Source organism: Amblyraja radiata, chromosome 8 (genome assembly GCF_010909765.2).
Source record: "Amblyraja radiata isolate CabotCenter1 chromosome 8, sAmbRad1.1.pri, whole genome shotgun sequence".
Lineage (NCBI taxonomy): Eukaryota > Metazoa > Chordata > Chondrichthyes > Rajiformes > Rajidae > Amblyraja > Amblyraja radiata.
In genome coordinates, this window is record NC_045963.1 from 65,840,937 (window position 1) to 65,857,846 (window position 16,910).

Below are 16,910 nucleotides of genomic sequence, written 5' to 3' on the forward strand. Positions count from 1 at the left end.
CTAACCGTTATGCTCCTATTATCGTTCTAGCAAGTCTCCAGAACCATACAAGTGAAAGCAGTGAACCTATCATTAATTAAACACTTACAGTGAAGTTCCACGCTGTTCCATTTAATTCTTGACTGATCTGACATCATAACAATTTGAAAAAACTGTTGCACCGAGCACCTCATGCAGCTTTCGCTATTTAGGTCATTCCATTCCTTCTAATTCTGGATATAATTTCTTGCAGCCATGACCCATGTTATACCCAAGGATTCAGCAGCAGTTTTGTGTGAAGCAAATCCATATAACTATTAAAACCCTGATCTTGTATGTGGATGTGTCTGTGGATGTATCCACGTGTGTGTGTGTGTGTGTGTGTGTGTGTGTGTGTGTGTGTGTGTGTGTGTGTGTGTGTGTGTGTGTGTGTGTGTGTGTGTGTGTGTGACCACAAAACTACGCGCTAACGGTAACATTTTTACATATTCCGATTTTATCGAGATTTATCGAGATTTATCCCGTGGTCCAAAATCGCTTTATCTGAAGTACTCATGCATTATTTCTCGAGTTATTAATCAAATTGTTCAAAAATCTGAAAAATACTTTGAAAATAAATGGCTAGCTTTGGCTGATGATGTCACAATGGGTCTGCGTGCTGCCGTCTTGATCTGCACGCTGCGAGTGACGTTCCCCCCCCCCCCCACCTCTTCCTCCTCCCCCTTGTTATTCAAAAGACACAGCTGTCTCACCCCCCCCCCACCTCTCCCTCCTCCCCCCTCCTCTCCCCCCCCCCTCCACTCCCCCCAGCCTCTCCCCCCTCCTTTCCCCCCTTTCCTCATCCCCCTCCTCTCCCCCTCCTCTTCCCCCTCCTCTTTCCCCCCTCCTCTTTCCCCCCCTCCTCTTTCCCCCCTCCTCTTTCCCCCCCTCCTCTTTCCCCCCTCCTCTTCCCCCCCTCCTCTTCCCCCCCTCCTCTTCCCCCCCCTCCTCTTTCCCCCACTCCTCTTTCCCACCCTCCTCTCCCCCCCCTCCTCTTCCTCCCCTCCTCTTCCCCCCCCCCCCTCCTCTCCCCCCCCCCCTCCTCTTTCCCCCCCCCTCTTCCCCCCCTCTTCCCCCCTCCTCTTCAGGAGGGGGATGGTCAATTGGTATTGCAATTGGGGATTGGGATTTTTTTTCAACTTCAGTGCTGAGGTAGGCTCACGAGCTATGATTTTTGCTGAGGAGTGCTTGAATCCTACCTTCACCAATGGGTTAAGCTGGAGGACCACGCCTCCCGTTGTCAGAGGAACAACTCCAGGACTGCTTGGAGTCTGTAGACTGGGCAATGTTCAGGGACTTGGCAACGGACCTGAATGAATACGCCACAGTCGTTACAGACTTCATAAAGAAATGTGTGGAGGACTGCATCCCAACAAAAACCTTCCGAGTGTTTCCTAACCCGAAGCCTTGGATGAACCATGAGATCCGCATTCTTCTGAAGACCAGATCCCGGGCATTCAGGTCTGGAGATACAGAGGTCTACAAGAAGTCCAGATACGACCTTGGTAAGGCCATCAAAAAGGCCAAAGGGACTTCTGTTCCAAGCTGGAGGATGAGACGGATATTCGGCAACTGTGGCGGGGCTTGAATGCCATCACTTCCTACAAGACAAAATCAGGAGGCAGCTCAAATGTCAGCAAAGCGTCACTCCCTGATGAGCTCAATGCGTTTGACACACGCTTTAATAGATAGTACACTGATGTGCCTTCCCGAGCCCCCATTCGCCCTGATGGTATTTCAGTCACAGTCACAGATGCCGACGTCAGAAGATCCTTCAAGGGGGTGAACCCTCGGAAAGCACCTGGACCTGATGGTATACCGGTCGTGTTCTAAAAACCTGTGCGGACCAACTGGCTGGAGTTTTTACGGACATTTTCAACCTCTCACTTCTGAGGTCTGAGGTTCCCTCCTGCTTTAAAAGGGCATCAATAATACCGGTGCCCAAGAAGAGCAAGGTGACTATCGACCAGTTGCACCAACGTCTGTGGTGATGAAGTGCTTTGAGAGGGTGATTATGGCACATCTCAACTCCTACCTCAAAAAGAACCTCGACTCACTGCAGTTCGCTTACCGCTACAACAGGCCAACGGTGGATGCGATCATCGGTCACCAGGATCACCAGTCCATCATCGGCTCTGACCACCTCCCCACCATCTAAGGGATCTTTCGTAGTCGTTGCCTCAAAAAGGCTGCCAACATCATCAAAGACCCACACCATCCTGGCCACACACTCATCTCTCCGTTGCCATCGGGAAGAAGGTACAGGAGCTTGAAATCTGGAACATCCAGGTTCAGGAACAGCTACTTCCCCACAGCCATCAGGCTATTAAACATGACATCAAACAAACTCTGAACCATAACAGCTTATTGCACTTTATCGGTTTATTTATTGTGTATATATATATATATGGTCTATGGTATATAGACACACTGAACTTTTATCTCCTGTTCTGTATTATGTTAACATATTCTGTTGTGCTGCAGCAAGCAAGAATTTCATTGTCCTATCTGGGACACATGACAATAAAGCTCGCTTGACTCTTGACTTGACTCGCTTTTTCTCATTGCAGTGACGGATGGGCGGACCGCGAGGAGGTGATTGAGTCCTACGAGCAAGAGGCGGTGGGAGGAATCACCATTAAACTGCGGTCCGCTGAGGTCACCTGGTTTGACGACTATTTCCTGAAGCTGAAACTTGGCACCAATATCCGCAACCCATGGTTCCCCGAATTCTGGCAACACCGCTTCCAGTGCCGTTTGGAGGGGCACGCTCAGGAGAACCTAGCCTTCAAAAGACTCTGTACAGGTATGTGAAGTGTTCTCTCCTGCCTCACAGCACCACGTGGTATTGCGTTATACGTGATAGTTGTGCTCCTAAATAAAACCTTGTGTTATAGAAAATCGTGTTGTAGAGACAATTGTGTCAATGGAGGTAAGGGGGTTAGGGACTAGTGTGATTTAAATACAATAACAAAGTTATTTTTCCTGCATGATTTTCAAAAATAAAAGTATTTTCAATAGTTATAGTCATATAGCATGGAAACGTGCCCCTCGGCCCAACTTGTCCATGATACCCAATATACCCATCCAAGCTGGTCCCATTAGATATTGGTATTGGTTTATTAATGTCACTTATATCGCGATATATTGAAAAGCTTTTCTTTGCGTGCTATCCAATCAAATCAAATCATACTATACATGAGTACAATCAAGCCATAACTAAATATAACAGGTAGTACAATGAGAAAAATACCACAGCGCAGATTACAATTATACGGCATTGTAGCGTTTTAGTTACAGCAAAAAAGTTCAATGTCTGCAATGATGTGAATGTAAAGATTAGGACTCCATCTTAGCTTATGGGAAGACCATTGAGTAGTCTGATAGCAGAGAGGAAGAAACTGTTCCTGAATCTGGTGTGTGTGCTTTCAAACTTGTGTATCTTCAACCAAATTGGAGAGAGGTAAGGAGGGAATGACTCTGGTGGAAACATTCCAGAATTATGGTGGCTGAATTCATAAGTTCATCAGTACATTGGATACACACAGTTAAACTAGTAGCTGCATTCTTTGGAAATAATGGTGTGTGATTACTGTGGGAAGGTTACATAGAAACACAATTTCTGGTCCCCTATGCTGTGTTTTTGTCTCCAATGCCAGGTGGCACAGAGGCTCAGCTGGGAGAGTTACTACCTCATAGTGCCAGAGACCCGGATTCAATCCTGACCTTGGGAGCCGCCTTTGTGGAGTTTGCACGTTCTCCCTGTGACTGTGTGGGTTTCCTCCAAGTGCTGCGGTTTCCTCCCAAATCTCAAAGACGTCTGGGATAGGAGGTTAATTGGCCTCTGTAAAGTAGCCCCTAGTGAGTAGGGAGTGGATGAAAAAGTGGGATAACAAGAACTCATGTGATCGGGTCGTCGATGGTCAGCGTGGACTCGATGGGCCAAAAAGCCTATTTCTATTCTGTATCTACAAACTAAATTAAATTAAATCCAAACCACCACTTTTTTTTCTGCTTGTCAATTTCCAAAGTAACTTTTACATGAAAGTTGTCTAGTTTCCAATCAAAATCGCATATATAGCTAATGAGACCCACAGAAGGCAATTCTGGATTTAGTGTTATGTAACGAACCAGATTTGATAAAGGAACTTGAGGTTAAGGAGCCATGAGGAGGCAGTGACCATAATATAGACAAGTTTAATCTACAATTGGAGAGGGAGAAGGGTAAATCGGAGGTGTCAGTGTTACAGTGGAATAAAGGGGACTATGGAGCCATGAGGAAGGAGCTGGCCAAAGTTGACTGGAAAGACACCCTGGCAGGGATGACAGTGGAACAACAATGGCAGGTATTTCAAGGAATAATACAGAAGGTGCAGGATCAGTTCATTCCAAAGAGGAAGAAAGATTCCAAGGGGAGTAAGGGGCGACCCTGGCTGACAAGGGACGTCAGGGACAGTATAGAAATAAAAGAGAAGAAGTACAATGTAGCAAAGATGAGCGGGAAGCAAGAGGATTGGGTAATGTTTAAAGAGCAACAGAAGGTAACTAAAAAGACAATACGGGGAGAAAAGATGAGGTACGAAGGTAAGCTAGCCAAGAATATAAAGGAGGATAGTAAAAGCTTCTTTAGGTATATGAAGAGGAAAAAATTAGTTAAGACCAAAGTTGGATCTTGAAGACTGAAAAGGGTGAATTTATTATGGGGAACAAGGAAATGGCAGATGAGTTGAACAGGTGCTTTGGATCCGTATTCACTAAGGAGGACACAAACGATCTTCCTGATATACCAGTGGCCAGAGGATCTGGGGTGACAGAGGAACTGAAGGAAATCCACATTAGGCAGGAAATGGTAGACTGATGGGACTGAAGGTTGATAAATCCCCAGGGCCTGATGGTCTGCATTCCAGGGTACTTAAGGAAGTGGCTCTAGAAATCGTGGAAGCATTGTTGATACTTTTCCAATGTTCTATAGATTCAGGATCAGTTCCTGTGGATTGGAGGGTAGCTAATGTTATCCCACTTTTTAAGAAAGGCGGGAGAGAGAAAACAGGGAATTATAGACCAGTTAGCCTGACATCAGTGGTGGGGAAGATGCTGGAGTCAATTATCAAAGATGAAATAGCCACACATTTGGATAGCAGTAACAGGATCGGTCCGAGTCAGCATGGATTTAAGAAGGGGAAATCATGCTTGATTAATCTTCTGGAATTTTTTGAGGATGTAACTAGGAAAATGGACAAGGGAGAGCCAGTGGATGTAGTGTACCTGGACTTTCAGAAAGCATTTGATAAGGTCCCACATAGGAGATTAGTGGGCAGAATTAGGGCACATGGTATTGGGGGTAGAGTGCTGGCATGGATAGAAAATTGATTGGCAGACAGGAAACAAAAAGTAGGGATTAACGGATCCCTTTCAGAATTACGGGAAGTGACTAGTGGGGTACCGCAAGGCTCGGTGCTGGGACCGCAGCTATTTACAATATACATCAATGATTTAGAAAGGGATTCATAGTAACATTAGCAAATTTGCAGATGACACAAAGCTGGGTGACAGTGTGAACTGTGAGGAGGATGCTATGAGATTGCAGGGTGACTTGGACAGGTTGGGTGAGTGGGCAGATGAATGGCAGATGCAGTTTAATATGGATAAATGTGAAGTTATCCACTTTGGTAGCAAAAACAGGAAGGCAGATTACTATCTAAATGGTGTCAAGTTGGGAAAAGGGGAAGGACAACAGGATCTGGGGGTCAATGAAAGTAAGCATGCAGGTACAGCAGGCAGTGAAGAAAGCGAATGGCATGTTTGCCTTTATATCAAGAGTTGAGTATAGGAGCAAAGAGGTCCTTCTGCAGTTGTACACTGCCTCGTGAGACCGCACCTGGAGTATTGTGTGCAGTTTTGGTCCCCTAATTTGAGGAAGGACATTCTTGTTATTGAGGGAGTTCAGCGTAGGTTTACAAGGTTAATTTGTGGTATGGCGGGACTGCCATATGCTGAGAGAATGGAGCAGCTGGGCTTGTACACTCTGGAGTTTAGGATGAGAGGGGATCTTACTGAAACATATAAGATTATTAAGATTATTAAGGGTTTGGACACACTAGAGGCAGGAAGCATGTTCCTGATGTTGGGGGAGTCCAGAACCAAGGACCACAGTTTAAGAATAAGGGCTAAGCCATTTAGAACGGAGACGAGGAAACACTTTTTCTCACAGAGAGTTGTGATTCTGTGAGTCTCAGAGGGTGGCGGAGGCCGGTTCTCTGGATACTTTCAAGAGAGAGCTAGATAGGGCTCTTAAAGATAGCGGAGTCAGGGGATATAGGGAGAAGGCAGGAACGGGGTACTTATTGGGGATGATCAGCCATGATCACATTGAATGGCAGTGCTGGCTCGAAGAGCCGAATGGCCTACTCCTGCACCTATTGTCTATTATCTATTGTCTATAGTGGGAATAGTGTTCCTTGATACTATTTTACATGCTTCAATAACAAACTGTTATCTGACTATAACCTTACAAATAAGTCCAGAAGATCAACCATTGTGAGATAGAATTTCTATTTTGGCCACTGTTGAATGAACATCATTTCCGGTGGTTGGGTTCCTGTTCAAACTTGCTATATTTGCATAAGCACACATGTAAAATATCCAACCAAACAGCAGAATCAGGCAGTAAAATAGAATAGATTTTCCTTTCTTACCACGAGAAGGTATTATGATGTGTTGAGAACTGCTCACAGGGGGACAGTGTTAGTTAAATGGCAGAAAAAAAGGCTTAACACCAAAAGTAACTATTTTACTGTCCAACTGTCCACCTGAAAAACTCAATTTAAAATCATTGCACACGAACATACATAACAGAAGTAGGAATTGCTGCATTGCCTCTGAAGCTGCCAAACCATCTAATAGTTTAGGAAGGAACTGCACATGCTGGTTTACATCAAAGATAGACACAAAATGCTGGAGTAGGGATTTGATCATAGTAGAGAGCCTGAAGAAGGGGTTTGACACCTATTCCTTTTCTCCAAAGATGTTGCCTGACCGGTTGAATTATTCCAGAATTTTGTGTCAAGCCATCTGAGCTTTACAGTATTTATATCAACCCTAACATATATCAGACGAACCTTACTGGTCAGAGATTCATAAATTTATACAGCTGGGAAAGAACTGAACAAAATCATAATCAAAACTACATGAAAAACATTTGCAAAGACTGAAAAGGAAAAGGTGCTGGGTATGATTACCAACCTTAAGCCAAAACTGAAGATGAGCTCACAGCTGTTAGCAAGTAAATAAACTATCTAATAGAATTCAGGGTGATCTTAAGAAGCCATTAGTTATGCTTGCAATGTTAGATGCAAATTTGGACACCCTGAAAACAGAGGGATGTTGATGAGTGGAAGAACTCAGGGTGAAATGACGAGAATTGTCCTGAGATGCATAGCTTTAATTTCAGACGACTAATTCACATAAATCACCGAATGGATTCCTGAGCAAAACACAAACCGCTGAAAGAACTGAATCAAGACTGTTGAGTGTTGAGTGGAATGAACATCATGGATGTGAAGTGAGGAACAAGCCTTTATTTATTCTTGAGAAAAATACAAATTGCTGAATGAAATGTGAATCAAGATTGAACAACATAGATGTGAAGTGAAGAGCAACCCTTTATTTATTTAGCCCTGCAACATGTCCCCAAGTGTTTTACAACTAGAAAATTCACACCTTTATGAAGCATCTGCAGGCTGTTTTTTTCGCTGCAGGAATTGCTATATAAATACAAGGTGATGTTACTTTTTGAAGTACTGTTATGTTGACAAATAAGGTGGCGCTTTGCGCATAGACTGTTACTGGATTATTCTGAAGTCTGTCAGAATCGAGTACAAAATACTAACTACTCAAGCACGGAAAATGAAAAGTGACATTTTCTTCACCTCGAGACAGACTCACAGTAGGCTTGACATTGTGCATTCTAAAAGCAAGTCTTTGCAGTAGATAGACTCCCAAGATTCAGACTCTCAAGAGGATTGTGGGTATACTAGATGCCATTACTCTTTTTAAAATGCACTCAGTGGATATTTTGCAATTTTTAAATAAACATTCCAACCTGGTCCCAGTGATGGGGACACAGATGTATGTATGAAATTAAACCAAATATCATTGGCTACACAGAAATAACTTGCTGTAGAGCACAATGAAAAAGCTGAGCTTAAAGGAGCAATTTATGAAGATCTCTTGCACTGATTCGCTTTTTATTCCTTTGCTGTTGGAAGGTGATTAAAAGTTAAAGGGATTTCTTAGAGAGGACAGTATTACAGTAGTGTAGTAGTGCGGAGCAAGAAGGAATTATCTTAACATGAGAGAGAAGATATTCCAAAGGGAAAACAGGAAGCACTTTTGCGTCGTGGAGTACATTCAGAATCCAAACTTCCCTGTCCTCTTAAACAAAGAAAACATGCCAGTGAATGGAACAAAAAAACAAACTGCAGCAGCAACTCAGCAGCATCCATAGGATAAAAGAGATGGTTGACATTTTGGGTTAGGACCCTGCCTCAGGAGCCATTTTGGGTCAGTATCCTGCATTTCGTTGCCTCCGTGAGTGCTGTTTGATGCCACACCCCTCTCAAGTTCCTCCAGCAATTTGTTATTTTGCTTTAGATTCCAGCATATGCAGCCTATTGTTAGCTATGGATGGCCCAGAACTTCCTCCAACTAAGCGAGAGTAAGTCTGAGGTCATCCTTCTCGGCCCCTCGGACTCAATCAAAATGATAGCAGGCAGCCTTGGAAGCCTTACCCCATTACTCAAACCTCACGTCAAAAGCCTTGGCGTGATATTTGACTCAGCATTGAAATTTGACAAACAAGTCAATGCCGTGGTAAAGCTGGCTTCTTCCAGTTCGGACGATAGCTAAAATAAACAATTCCTCCAGTTTGATGACCTCGAAAAGATCATCCACACATTTATCTCCTCCCACCTCGATTACTGCAACTCCCTTTACACTGGCATCAGCCAATCTTCCCTGTCCCGCCTGCAACTGGTCCAAAACGCCACAGCGAGACTCCTGGCGGGCACCCAAAAAAAGGACCACATCACCCCGATCCTGGCCTCTCTCCACTGGCTCCCTGTGCGGTTCCGAATAAATTTCAAGATCCTTCTTTATGTTTACAAAGCCCTTAACGGGCTTGCCCCCACTTACATTAAAAATCTTCTCACCCACCACACCACCTCCAGGTCCCTCAGATCGGCCGACTTGGGGTTACTGACCATCCCGCGGTCTAGGCATAAGCTCAGGGGCGACCTCGCCTTTGCGGTTGCAGCTTCTAGACTGTGGAACAGCATCCCTCTTCCCATCAGAACTGCCCCCTCCATCGACTCTTTTAAGTCGAGACTTAAAACTCATCTTTACTCTCAAGCCTTTCTTGACGTCCTCTGAGGGAGGGCTATACGTATGTATTTATGCATGTACTTAATCTATGAACCACTGTTGTATAACGTTAGTACCTCCACCAATGTAAAGCACTTTGGTCAACGAGAGTTGTTTATTAAATGTGCTATAGAAATAAAAGTGACTTAACTTGACTTGACTATTGTGTGTCCATGCCAGTGAGTTGTTAATGCTACAGATCAGCTGAGGATCTTCAGGACTGCTATAAATAGGTTTGCACTGCACATTTAAGAGTTACAGAATTAAAAGTGGGCTGGTCTGAAGAAGGGTCTCAACCTGAAACGTCACCTAGTCCTTTTCTCCAGAGTTGCTGTCTGACCCACTGAGTTACTCCAGCTTTTTGTGTCTATCTAAAAGTGGGCAGGTTTGGGTTAAAATGCTTGTCAGCCATGAATTGATGGGGTGGTGAAATGGAGACTCTCTGAAGGTTTACCTTCTTCTGATATCTTAATGCGACACACTTCTGACGAAACAATGACACAAACCCATGCTGTTCGATCATTACCGTGGGCAATCAGGGGTCAATTCTCCTAATTCCTTGCTTCCATTATGCCAAATGAAAAAAGGTACACTTATGAAGATATTGCAGTGGGGAAAGCCAGCACCAAGAGAAAGGGAACATTACTGTCAGTCAGAAATCACAACATAATGAATCACAGAACTAACCAGCTGTGGAAGTGATTTACTTTCTTTGTCATCGGTTCTCTATGAGACAATCTCTGCATCTGCCTCAAAACTGTGGAACGATTTGACATCCATTTATAAACAAGCTATTCAGGAACTTTAATAATCTGAGCATGGTATGTGGAATGTGCAGAGCTGTAATGTACAAGCTGTTCTGAATTAAACGGTCAATACCAATGCTGACTTTACACACAAATCCCAACCCCATCCTATCTTGTCTCACCTTTTTTGCATCCAGAATGCTCTCTTCATCAAATTTCCCCTTACTGGCTCAGTCATGCTTTGTAGAAACATAGAAACATAGAAAATAGTTGCAGGAGTAGGCCATTCGGCCCTTCGAACCATTCAATATGATCATGGCTTATCATCCAACTCAGTATCCTGTACCTGCCTTCTCTCCATACCCCCTGATCTCTTTAGCCACAAGGGCCTCATCTAACTCCCTCTTAAATATAGCCTATGAACTGGCCTCAACTACCTTCTGTGGCAGAGAATTCCAGAGATTCACCACTCTGTGTGAAAAATGTTTTTCTCATCTCGGTCATAAAAGATTTCCCCCTTATCCTTAAACTGTGACCCCTTGTTCTGGACTTCCCCAACATCGGGAACAATCTTCCTGCATCTAGCCTGTCCAACCCCATAAGAATTTTGTACGTTTCTATAAGATCCCCCCTCAATCTTCTAAATTCTAGCGAGTACAAGCCGAGTCTATCCAGTCTTTCTTCATATGAAAGTCCTGACATCCCAGGAATCAGTCTGGTGAACCTTCTCTGTACTCCCTCTATAGCAAGAATGTCCTTCCTCAAATTAGGAGACCAAAACTGTACGCAACACTCCAGGTGTGGTCTACCAGGTTGTGGTAGCAAGATCCATATTGTAACCATTCTCGACATTGTTGGGTTCTCATGCATTCTTTATGTTACTATATTTATCAGTGTTTACCTTATATTTATGGACACTGGTTTGAGAATGAAAAGTTAACTAAAACAGCAGTACTCTCGAATCTGAATGTACATTAAATTGGTGGAGCAAGACCAAATGCCATTTCGAAAAATCGTGGGTTTTTAATACGATAGCCTCACAGGTCTGAGTCATGGAGATATAGATAGATACAACCAGAAAATGGGCCGAAGATAGACACAAATGCTGAACTCAGCGGGCCAGGTAGCATCTCTGGGGAAAAGGAATAGGTGACTATTTGGGTCGAGATCCTTCTGCAGACTGAGAGTCAGGGAAGAGGAAAACTAGAGGTATGAAAAGATACCAAAACAAATGAATGAAAGGTATGAAAAGAGCAAATCAAAGCCATACCTTCTTCAGTCTGAAGAAGAGTCTCGACCCGAAACGTCGCCTATTCCTTCTCTCCATAGATGCAGCCTCACCCACTGATTTTTACAGCATCTGCAGTTCTTTCTTAAACCTTTCATTCATTTGTACTTTGTAACTTTTCTAGTTTCCCTCTCCCCTGACACTCAGTCTGAAGAAAATTTCTCGACCTGAAACGTCACCAATTCCTTTTCCCCAGAAATGCTGCCTGACCCACTGAGTTACTCCAGCATTTTCTGTCTATCGTCAGTGTAACCCTGAATCTGCAGTTCCTTCCTACAATTGAAAATAGGCCCTTGGCTCACCCAATCTGTGGCACCCATCAACCACCTATTTGCACTAAATTAATCCCATGTTTGTTCTTGTCTCCAGCTTCTCATAAACCCCCCCCCCCCCCCCCCCCCCCTCCATCATTCACATACACATCAGAAGTAACTTGCAGTGGACAATTTCATGCTGCACGTTCCTGGGACGTGGGAGGAAACCAGAGTAGGTGGAGAAAATCCACATGTTCACAGGACGAATGTCTAAAGTCCACGCAGGCTGCGCCCAAGGTCAGGATTGTAGTCAGGTCTCCAGAGCTGCAAGATACTAACTATACTAGCTGCATCACCATGCCACCCATAGTGGAACCTGCATTGTCTATGATCAATTGTACATCATACAGCCGAATATCCAGGCAATATTGTATTATGACTTCGGCACAATAGTAATAAAGGGGCGATTGAATGCATTGGATGTTATAATATCGCAAATGCTTTCACATGATTTTTTTTATTATCTTCCAAAAAGCAGTCTATAAAACACTTTGATGAGATCAAGGACAGAAGTAAATAAGATTAATTCCCCTTCCTTTCCCAATCAAGAGAATTTCCCAGAGGTTAATTTCCCAACCAAGAGAATTTCCCAGTGGAAACTAAATCCTGTATCAATATGATGCAAATCGAATATATTGTGCATGCTATTCCATCCAACATTTTCTTGGTCAATTATTCACTCTGTTCAATGTCAATCTCTTATCTCGATCGAAAGGAGTACACAAGTACTAATGGAAAAAATTAGTTTGTGACGAAACATGCAACCATGCATTGTGAAGAAATAACTATCAATCATCATCTCACCCATAACAGAACAACCCAGAAGGAATCCACCAACAACATTACCAATGACAAGCTTGGCATCCCCAAATCACTCACTTCTAATTTACCTTGTCTTCCCATTTATTCTAACGGATGTGTCAATAAAAATAGCAGTCATCGAATACAATTGTGAAGTTTGTCACAGCTGAAAGCCTGTTTCTCTTCCTCAGGGAATGAAAGTCTAGCAGAAAATTACGTACAAGACACCAAGATGGGTTTCATCGTTAATGCGATTTATGCCATGGCTCACGGATTGCATGACATGCACAAATCTCTCTGTCCAGGTCACCCGGGACTATGTGATGCAATGCAGCCCATTGACGGTAGCAAATTACTCAATTTTATAATAAAGACTTCCTTCATTGGAGTTTCTGGTGAGGAAGTATGGTTTGATGAAAATGGAGATTCTCCAGCAAGGTAAGAATCAGCTTTCAGTAAGGTTACTTGATTTTGTTTACTTGGAATACACTATTTGAGTTGTTTATTGTGTGTGTAATTTTGGGTTTGTGCATTTAGTCTTGGGTTGTTTAATCGTCATGAATTCCTTGAACTCTCTATTTGAAATTCATCATTTATTTTGTGTTTACTTTAGAAAGTATTATCTGAGCGGTTTATTTTTGGGTTTATTTGGCATATTTAGGGGGTATTTACTTGGAGGAGTCTGTTGAAATGTATTAATTTGGGACTCATTCATTGGGACTCGTTAAAGCATCAATGGAGGCCATTCAGCCCAATCTAATTGGTTCCAACCCCAGCTCTTTCTCCTCGGTCCTGCACTTATTCGCTCTCAAGTATCCATCCAGGTCCTTTGTTGAAAGAGCTGATTGAACGTGATTTCACTTGCCTTTGAGACACTGAATCTAAGATCTTGACGACTCGCTCTGTGAAAAATACTTTTCTCATGTCCCTCCCAGTTCTTTTGACATTCACTTCAAATCTATGTGCTTGATTGTTAACATTTGCATCATCGGGAACAGTTTATCTATTTACGCTTTGTTGACTGTACATGATTTTGATGACTACTTTCAAATCACCTTCTCAATTTACCATTGGAGGGCCAGCACCTCATATTTCACTTGGGCAGTTTACACCCCAGCGGTATGGATATTAACTTCTCTAACTTCAAGTAACCCTTGCTTTCCCTCTCCATCCCCCCCTTTCCTTATTCTATGACCAGTCTGACTGTCCCCTTGCTTAAATTTTATCTTTGTATGCTTCTTGTCAACTTCTCCCAGCTAACAATGATCTATTCTACCATTTCCTTGATCCTCATCCCCTTTGAAGTCTCGTTCACACACCTTACACTTCCTTATCTCAATGTCTCCCTCTCCCCGACTATCAGTCCGAAGAAGGGTCTCGGCCCGAAACGTCACCCATTCCTTCTATTCAGAAATGCTGCCTAAGTTACTCCAGCATTTTGTGTCTGTCTCAATTTACGCCGCTCCAAGAACACAATTCCTTTCTCAACCTGCCTTGCCATCTTCAATGATTTGAGAACAGGCAATCCTGGCCTTTCTGCTCCTGTTACTCTGTCTTGCATCCTCCAGGCTCCTCATTATCTCCACTCAAACTACCAACTTTATAATTTTTGCACCTCTACATTAAATTTCATCTGTAATGTCTATAACCATTTGATACTTACTGCCCTCAGTAATCTCATACTTCCCATGTTTTCATACTTTTGTACAACATAGAAGGAAGCTATTCATTTATTTATATCCAAGCCAGCTCTCAGAGAAATACCGTCAGTTCCACATTTCCATTTCCTCATGTATTTACCTGTGACCTATTTTATCTTGATGACTAGCAACTACTCCTTGCCCCAATTCTCCTGTCATCCACCTCCACCAGGGATAATTTACACCAGCTAATTTACCAACAACTGGCACATTTTTGTGATCGTCAGAGAAAACCAAGTCATCCAGGTGAAAACCCACGTGGTCACTGCAGTCTCCACACACACGGCCAGGATGAAACATGGGTTGCTGGAGTTGCTTTGAGAAGCTGAGGTGCAGCAAATTTGAACCTAGTTATCAATTTACAATAAGTATTGCCAACTTTTCTGAAACCTCCCTTCTATAATGTTTCAGCCTGTCCAAAATCTCAGCCACAATGACTTTGGCAGCACCTATCCTTTGATAAAGATGAAAAGTGCTCAATTAGTATATATGCCATGCCCTAGTTTAGTTTAGCTTCATTTATTGTCACCGAGAAGGTTCACCGGACTGATTCCTGGGATGTCAGGACTTTCATATGAAGAAAGACTGGATTGACTCGGTTTGTACTCGCTAGAATTTAGAAGATTGAGGGGGGATCTTATAGAAACTTACAAAATTCTTAAGGGGTTGGACAGGCTAGATGCAGGAAGATTGTTCCCGATGTTGGGGAAGTCCAGAACAAGGGGTCACAGTTTAAGGATAAGGGGGAAATCTTTTAGGACCGAGATGAGGAAAACATTTTTCACACAGAGAGTGGTGAATCTCTGGAATTCTCTGCCACAGAAGGTAGTTGAGGCCAGTTCATTGGCTATATTTAAGAGGGAGTTAGATGTGGCCCTTGTGGCTAAAGGGATCAGGGGGTTAGGAGAGAAGGCAGGTACAGGATACTGAGTTGGATGATCAGCCATGATCATATTGAATGGCCTACTCATGCACCTATTTTCTATGTTTCTATGTACTGCGAAACGCTTTTGTTCCATGCTAACCAGTCAGCGGGAAGACAGTGCATGATTACAATCGAGCTATCCGCAGTGTACAGATACATGAGAAAGGGAATGGTGTTTAGTGCAAGATAAAGTCCAGTAAGGCCCCATTAGAGATATTCCAAGGGTCTCCAATGAGGTAGATAGTAGCTCAGGACCGCTCTCTATTTGATGATAAAATGGTTAGGTTGCTTGATAACAGCTGGGAAGAAACTGTCCCTGAATCTAGAGGTATTGACAATATCCTTCCTCAACAACACTTCCCAAAAATCTTCAGATGCTGTAAAACTGAGATAAAGAGAGAAAATACTGAAAATGCTCAGTCGGCCAGGTGGTATCTACAGAAAGAGAAACAATTGACATTTCAAGTCTGGACTCTTCATCAAAAATGGGAAAGAGGGAAATGATTTGGATTATGCTCTATGGTCTTTGTTATTTGTTGCTGATAGCAGGGCTGTGGGGCATGCCCAACAAGCCAGATTACAGCAATGAAGTAAATAACACTGAACCACAATCAAAGATGGATGGGTGCCAGAAATAACCTGTTCTGATAAAGACAGAAAGAGTGAAATACCTGAAGCTGGAGAATTCAATATGGTGTCCAGAAGACCGCAATGTGCCCAGATGGAAGATGAAGTGTGATGTTCCTCAAGCTTGCATTGGACCTCGTTGCAACAGTGCAGGAGGCCACAGTCAGAGATCAGAGTGAAAATGGGATGGGAAATTAAAGTGGCAGGCAGCGGAAGTCTTGTGGAGTGAATGCAGGCAATCTGCAAAGTGATCACTGAATCTGCATTAAATTTCTCCAGAGCAGAAGTGACCTCATTATCAACACCGAACGCAGGACAGCTCAGCTTCACAATTTCTACCACTTCACACCTCCTCTTCCCTTTCACCATTTCAAAGCGATCACTTTACTTGGAAGTTTTATATGCGCCAAATTTGGACGTTTTTTAAAATGTACTATTTGGTACCTTTAATTGAAATGGATTTTTACGGGTGATCGTTTTGGGATACATGTGTGATTTTTCCGCCTAATATATTATTCATGACTGTAAGGTTGGAAATATTTACTTTTCAATATTTATTTGGAAAGTACAGTATCTTGGAGCATAGTTTATTTCAAATATGTTGCTCGTGGTGGTTTACGTAGGATTTATTAGTTGTGGCTGGATGTTATATCCAATATATCAGCTGGAGTGTTTAACATTTGGGGGGGGGGGGGTATCTCAATCATGTCATCATCATCATCTGATAGAAATTGCCTTCCAGTAGCAATGTTACAAAATTTTGAGATTTTAAAAATCAAGTCTGCAATTTATCCCATCAGATAAAGCATAAACATAAGTTTAATTTGACACCTAATTCACTTTCATATCTCAAGTATTTAAAAAGTTATGGCCATTTTCATACTGGGAAATGAGCATCTTGTTCCCTATTGATTTTCTATGGACATAACAAAAAAGCTGTGATCGTGAACAGTCAAAAGCCCATAAATTAAGAGAACTGAATGAAATTTTCAGTTATCATAGATTGAAGCATTCTGAAACAAATATAAAATAATCTTACTTGGATGACCTGAAATTAAAGCATATAATTAG

At 42.8% G+C, this 16,910-nt stretch overlaps 1 protein-coding gene across 1 annotated transcript in view; it reads left to right on the top strand.

Moving 5' to 3' along the window:
• grm1 (glutamate metabotropic receptor 1) overlaps positions 1-16,910 on the top strand; it is a 174,742-nt gene that overhangs the window by 118,295 nt on the left and 39,537 nt on the right. The window contains exons 3-4 of the mRNA XM_033026417.1: positions 2,589-2,824; positions 12,779-13,025. Coding sequence (XP_032882308.1) covers positions 2,589-2,824; positions 12,779-13,025 — 483 coding nt within the window. The remainder of the gene's footprint in view (positions 1-2,588; positions 2,825-12,778; positions 13,026-16,910) is intronic.